This window comes from Palaemon carinicauda, chromosome 39 (assembly GCF_036898095.1).
Source record: "Palaemon carinicauda isolate YSFRI2023 chromosome 39, ASM3689809v2, whole genome shotgun sequence".
NCBI classification, from domain to species: Eukaryota; Metazoa; Arthropoda; class Malacostraca; order Decapoda; family Palaemonidae; genus Palaemon; species Palaemon carinicauda.
Genome location: NC_090763.1, coordinates 40,752,214 through 40,759,626, shown reverse-complemented (window position 1 = coordinate 40,759,626; position 7,413 = coordinate 40,752,214). Strand labels below are relative to the sequence as shown.

Genomic DNA, 7,413 nt, shown 5'->3' with positions numbered 1-7,413 from the left:
ATATGTCGAAATGAATTTGTAAATATTTTTCACCCAGTGATAAATTATTTTGATCTTAATTAAAAAGATTTTGGGTTGTCATTTTTTTTTCTTTTTTTTTTTTTTTTTGTGGGGGGGAAGCTCAATTATAAGTATATGAGGCTTAAACTAATGTCCGATTAAATCCTCCGGAGACTTCTGAATATCAAAATAGGGACTATAACAGTAATAAAAATGCCAATTGTTTTCTTAAATACAAACATTGGCAATCATTACGATCCTACGCATAACATTAAAATTATATAATGTAATATTAAAATGGAAGTAGGCACAAGGAAGTGTATGGTACTCGATAGCTTTCAAAGCAATATTCGATCTAATTAATTGTTTGAAAAAATTCATTTGAAAACTAATGCGTAAAGCAGGATTATTACTATAATGAAGTGCTCTTTGTCAATTCATGACAAAATTTGAATGGAAAAGAATAAACATATTTAAGTACGAAATTTCTTATAATTTTGAACTCTCCTTCTCGACATTGTATCCGTTGGGTTTTTCAGACTCGTAGGCAAGATTTTGGTTGCCGACCGGATCAGAGAACTTGGCATCGCTTAGGACGACGTCTTCTCCCTGTAAATATACATGTATTTATCAGCAAATGGTCTGATTGTTAAGCTTCAACAAACTGAACTTCCAAGTTCACATCTATCATTCCCCATAAACATCCTAGTTTCATTTTTTTTTTATTTTATTGAAAATGATCAGGTTGTATTCTTACACATAAGAATCTTCAACTGAAACAATTATACATTTTCCTACTTAAGTTTTGGTGTGAATTTTATTCATCACCAACGTTTACCATAGACTATAGTTGTGTGAGCCAAATAATTGATGGTTAAAAAAAAAAAAGAAAAAAAAATTAATAACTGAAAAAAGATCCTCAATACTTCTGAATAGTTTCCTTTGCATGTTTTTCTGGGAAAAAAATATTTATTGACCAATAAGCTAAGACGACGAAGCTAATTAAAAGATATTGGTTTTCTCTTATATTAATTTTGAGGACATTTATACATACAACACACTTACTTTTCTGTAGTTAGAAATAATCTCTACCGGTAAATTACATACAACTTTGGTTGCATAAATCAAGAAGCAATCAAAGACATGGAAATACGAAATAACTGTACTAATTTATAATAGCACATACAAAGAGAGAGAGAGAGAGAGAGAGAGAGAGAGAGAGAGAGAGAGAGAGAGAGAGAGAGAGAGAGAGAGAGAGAGAGAGAGACTTACATAATCTTCCCCAAGGCCGTCAATTTTAGGTATTAATCTCTTGCACCAAAAGACCCCGGGGGAAATGAGACGGGGATCCAGTTTACGAACGTCGCGTGTGCCAGTTATCAGAGAGACGATCATGCCGACGACAATCACGGTGAAGCAGCCCGTGGCCGAAAACCACATGTACGAAAGCTTGTAAATACCCAATGCCTCCCCCTGTGGCTCTCTGTCATTTGAACAAAAATAGAAACTTCATTAGTACATATCACCATATCTACAAATATACGCATACCTACAGCATGAATATATGCAGTACGCCTAGATACACATACCTATGAATAATAGTATACATATGTATATACAAACACATACATATGTGACAGTGTGTGTGTGTCTGATAATAAAATGCTAATCTAGCTAAAAGTCTAAATTTATAGCACAGTGATAAGATCAGTGTTAATGTATAGATAAAAAACTTGATCTTTAAAACAAAAAGAGGAAACAAAGCTTGAGAGAACAGAGATAAGAATGCTGAGGTGGATTATGGGAATATCACTGCGCGAAAGATTTGGAAAATAATGAAATAAGAAGAATGGCAGGTGTAGTAAAAATTACAGATGATAAGAGTGTTACGACTGAGATGGTGCGGGAATGTGTTCAGGATGAATGGTGAGGGGCGAGTGAAGTGGCCTTTGATGGATACTGTTAAGGGGAGAAGATCAAGAGGTCGGTGAAGAATTACATGGCGAGATAAGATGAAGGATTATATGGAAAAAAGAGGTTTGAAGGGAGAAGATGCCTTTGATAGAAGTCATTAGAGAGGTTGCATCAGGCAACCGACCCCTTAGTGTAGGGGTAATGATGGGAAAGAAAATATGTGTGAGAGTATGTATACTGTGTATTCAGCATAGGCATATACAGTATATATATATATATATATATATATATATATATATATATATATATATATATATATATATATATATGTATATATATTTATATTTATATATAAATATATAACATATGCATGTAAATATATATTTAAATCTCCCTTATAAAATAAAGAGCATGTGTATGGTTTATATATATATATATATATATATATATATATATATATATATATATATATATATATATATATATATATATATATATATATATCTTTACCTTTTCGGTCACATTCATCTCTTCTAATCAATCGTGTAAGGGGGAGAGGGAGTAGTCATACCCTGGTGAGAGGGTGGTACGTATGTGCATATTCATCTATTTAGCCAAAGTCTATTAGCCGTCATTTTTGACGGTTTGCGTACCTTAGTATGTATTTATGTATATATATATATATATATATATATATATATATATATATATATATATATATATATATATATATATATTGTGAAGAGTTTTCTTCACTACTTTTCTTCTTCACAGTGTATAGACATTTTTATTGTGGGGTGAGTAGGAAGGGGCCATTGACTCCGCTAAACAAGTGCAGTAGGCCTAGTGAGGTAAACTGAAAACTGCCATTCTTAGGATATGGGCGCCCAGGATATAAAAACTCTTGTGAGTTCAATTAATGGCCAATCCCCCTTTAGATAAGCTTCTATTTGTCTCATAAGTTAAGTTTAGGTAACTGGCATTACACTTTTTGGACTGTGTGCATGGAAATTAATGTACTTTTACTTTTTGGTGTGTTGGTAATTGCTTGAAGTCACTGACCACATGTTGGGACCTCACAGCAGCCTACCGCATAAGTTGTTTATCATAAGATTTCGATTTTATTCATTCCGTTTGTGGGTTAATCCCACGTTCATTCAGTTTATCAATTTCAATATTTTGTGTTATAAATTGTGGTTAATATTTCACTTATTAAATTTGCCATGTGAATAAATCATTATTGAATTACTCTGATTCTCTTCTTTACTGTAATGAATTATTTGGAATAAATTACAAACATTGGTGTCTTTAACCCCATTATATGAATTCTACCAATTTATTGTATAGTACGGGTCAGATGCACCCGAGATGTTGAGAGTAACCCACTGTAGATATAGGTATGTTGGTATCAGCGAGTGTATGCTATTTAACTTAGTGCTTTGAAGGTGAAGATCCCCATTTAACTTTACTTTATACTCCACTGCTTCCATCCATTCCCATTGTCACAATAATCACTTTAAGTAAGATTCCTGTCCAGCATCTCACTGGGGTCCCTGGGATGGAGCCGAAACAGAGCCTAAGAGTGTAGATGACCTTAGACCTGACAAAGCTAGAGTAGGCCATCAAATTACTTTTATTTCATGTGTGGAGTTTTCAGGCCTCTGGACAGAGTACAGTTCTTTGCATTTGAGTGATGGTTAGTGAACTACGTAATGAAAGTTATTAACAGGGTGTTTGTACCCTGATCAATAGTGCTCCTTATCCTCCCCTGTTGATCTTTTAGGAACTGACGTAGGGTGACTTTCCTGGACTAACAAGTTCCCACTCAACAATTAAATGAAAACCAGTTTCTCCACACGAGTGGTCTTTCAAACCGGATCTCTCACCTTTGACTTTTGGATCATTAAATTTGTAACGTAAACTAGCTTGATTAAGCATTAAGTACCTCGCTATATCCCACTTACCCACACGCACCAGCCACATTGTAGAAAGTGTAATGCCCAGACTTGAGTTGGAACGAGAGAAGAGTTTTTGTAATTTTATGGTATATTACACACACTTAAGGAAAACAGTGTAACCAGGTTTTTTTGAGATGACATAACTTGATTTATGTTCAGGTCAACAATTCATGTTGTATGCCACATGTTTGACTGTTAATTTGCGAACTTCTATGAACATCGGTTCATATGATATGTTCACCTAATTTTGGCATTTAACCAGAAAGTTCTGAGTCACTGGAACTAAGGTATATTACTTACGTTGTTTTCCTTTTCCATAATTTTTGTACCTCGGTTTACCATCCTTTGTGCAAGTGCTGTAATTTTCTTACTAACACCTCATGTAAGCTTAACCCAGTGTCCTTGGTCACAGAACTTTTAGTGTGATATTGCTAAGTCTACAACTTCACGTAGACACTTAAAATTTTCTTAAAGGTCGTCTCACCTAGGTGTGGCATATCTTATTTTACTTGTGATTACCACTTAACAAGTGCATCACTGATTTTACCCTCAGCGTAATTTTGCACTTTTGTCCTTTTCGTGAGGAAGTTTTGCGTTTAACCTCTGTGTGAGGAAAGCTTTATGTAATGTCCTCTTTGCGAGGGAGAGTTAGTCATTCTCTGCGTGAGATAATTTTAAGTTTTGCCTCTGTGCAAGTGTTGTTCACAGTTGTTGCCTCCGAGCACGTGTGACTGTTTTGAATTGTTTGGTGCCTACCCCGTTCACCCATAATTGCATAATAGTGGACTGCAGTACGTTAACCTCTGTTTCAATTTACAGTCATATTTTCTGTAACATCAGTATCTTTGTAATTTCCATGTGCTACTAGTCGTGTTAAGTAATTTTTGCAACTGTATCTGAATTTTATTTACTTCTGTAATTTTTTTGTGCTAGCCTATACCGTATAGTTGTAAATTGCCGTTGCCACTTACCACATTTTCTCATTGTGGATATAATTGATCCAGTTGGTCACTTCTTGTACACACATGGACGAACCACCTCAATGTTCAGACTTAATACAGTTCAATTTGAAAATTGTACGCTGCAAGCATAAGGTCGTTGCCATCGTCAACTCAAATGTGGGTAAGAACATAAGGACACCTGGATACACCCATGCAGCTCGTACTCTAGAGGCTAATGGTCTACGTCTTGCAGATAGGCAGCCAAATGGCAATGCGACTGACATAGACATCATCCCCGGAGCCGATTATCTTCCCCGACTCCTCAAGCGCACTCTCAACATGAAGGGTGTCAACTTGTTCAGTACACCAAGTGGATACATGGTTTAGGGAGAGCTGCCAGATTGGTCACGGGAAGGTACAGAACCCCGGAGGTTGATAGTCTGTCGCTCACACTAAACCCCATCAGCGTAACAGAACCTGTGGGAGTGGAGCCCCCCGTCGAGAATCTTTGGAAACTCGATGCTGTGGGCATAAGCAATGAACCCTTCAGCCATCTTGAAGCACAGGCCGTTGATCTCTTCAAGCGTACTACACGGTATGCAAACGGGAGATACACGGTGCAATTACCCTTCAAGAGCGATAGCCGACCGTAGAATAATTGTGGTAGGGCTTTTGCCCAGCTGATGTCCCTTAGAAAATCTAAGGCCCTCAGTTATTCATCGAATACCAGGCCATCCTTGATGAGTACATAAAGGAGGGCTTTATCAAGCCAGTCAAGCTAGAACTTCATAATGATGGACAAATGCACTACCTACCACATCATCCTGTCCTCAAAAGTTCCACCTCCACAACGATGCGCATAGTATTCAATGCCTCAACTAAATCGGGACCGAATTCAAGGTCTCTGAGTGAATTCTTGTACACTGGCCCAAACGTGGCCTGAAAAATTCAGTCCATGATCCTCCGGTTTAAGGAAAAGCCATTTGGTTTGACGGCAGACATCTCTAAGGCTTTCCTGTGGATAGAGATCACTCAGGAACACCGTGATTTCTGTCGGTTTCTTTTCTTTAAGGACTCCAGTATGACGGAAGTTGTTGTGTACCGCTTCAAGGTGGTCCTGTTTGTTGCCACTTCGAGCCCATATTTGCTCAACCAGGCAATCCTACACCATCTGGATACTCAAACAAGTAGTCTTGTCTCACAGCTTAAAACAAGCTTCTACGTTGACAACTTCCAACGTTGCTATGACTCGCCCACGGACATCCATAGCAAAAGACCGTCCGTAGAAAAAATCATGCTGGAAGCCAACATGCCCCTGGACAAACGGACCACTAATGCCCCCATCTAGGGAGTCTTCTCCAAAACGGGCCCCCAAGATTACCTCGGTCTGGACTGGAACACCGCCGATGACACATTAGCTGTCAAACTCCCCTCAGAACTGATGTCAGAGGACTACTCACCGGTCAACACCAAAAGGAAAGTTGTCTCTCTATTCTCATCCATCTACGACCCTATTGGCCTGATCTCACCAGTTGCTATCCTCGGCAAGCTCTTCATTCAGACACTCTGGATGATGGATCAGAGTTGGGATTCCCGCCTTAGCGCAGAATTGACCCATGAGCTCAGTGCCATTCTTAAAAGATACAAGTGTCTTGAGAAAATTAGGATGCCTCAAAATGCATGTCAGAGTTGCCAGGCTGCATTACATATGTTTGCAGATGCCTCCAAGCAAGCCTTTGGAGTGTCTTCCTACATAGTCACAGCTGAAGGTAATTGCCAGCTCCTCACAGCCAAGGCACGAGTTACTCCTAAACGTATGCTGGAATTGGACGAGTCAGTCCATTCCCAAGCTTGAGCTGACTGCACTCCTGTTCGGATGCCGTCTGGCCCAGTATCTGGTTGAGTTACATCCTGAAACATAAGTCTCTACAACAGTGTGGTCCGGTGCCTCCACGGTCCTACACAGCCGGTAGAGCACGTCCCCATACGTTCTCAATAGGGTCAAGAAGATAAACCGCATAAAGTTGAACTGTCGGTTGTTTCTCAAGCATGTCCCCACGTCCTGCAATCCTGCTGACCTGGTGTCGCAGGCAGAAGCTGCCAAAGTCGTCCTCAAGTCCAACTTGTGGTTTCATCAACCAGCCTGGCTGATCAATATCTCAGCTTACCCAGACCAAAGCTGGTTCCCGACTGAATTGGAGATAAAAGCCTCTCCCACCAGACTTTTGCTGCCACAAACTCAAAGATTTGCTCATTTCCCATCTCTTGATGAGGCGGTTTGCAGCTATGCAGTCCTGCAATGGGTGGGCCGAGCACAAATTCCCCCATTTAGTCCCCAGGTTCCCACAAAGACCACTTACTGCCATCGTTTGTGTCTCACAGGGAGGCAGTTATCCCCAAAATTACGACAATTGGAAGGTACACCCACCCTGCCATGACGTCACGAACAATAACAATGACTACCTATAAACTGTGAAGAAGAAGAGTAGTGGAGAAAATTCTTCACATGAATATATATATATATATATATATATATATATATATATATATATATATATATATATATATATATATATATATATACTGCATATATATTCTTT

General features: G+C 38.6%; 1 protein-coding gene across 2 annotated transcripts in view; it reads right to left on the bottom strand.

Moving 5' to 3' along the window:
- Positions 1-472: 472 nt before the first annotated feature.
- Positions 473-7,413, bottom strand: part of LOC137631141 (sodium-coupled monocarboxylate transporter 1-like) — a 93,926-nt gene continuing 86,985 nt past the window's right edge. For both annotated transcript variants that reach the window (XM_068362818.1, XM_068362817.1), the window contains exons 11-12: positions 1,273-1,483; positions 473-609 (exon numbers count right to left, since the gene is read on the bottom strand). In XM_068362818.1, coding sequence (XP_068218919.1) covers positions 490-609; positions 1,273-1,483 — 331 coding nt within the window. In that variant the 3' untranslated portion in view covers positions 473-489. The remainder of the gene's footprint in view (positions 610-1,272; positions 1,484-7,413) is intronic.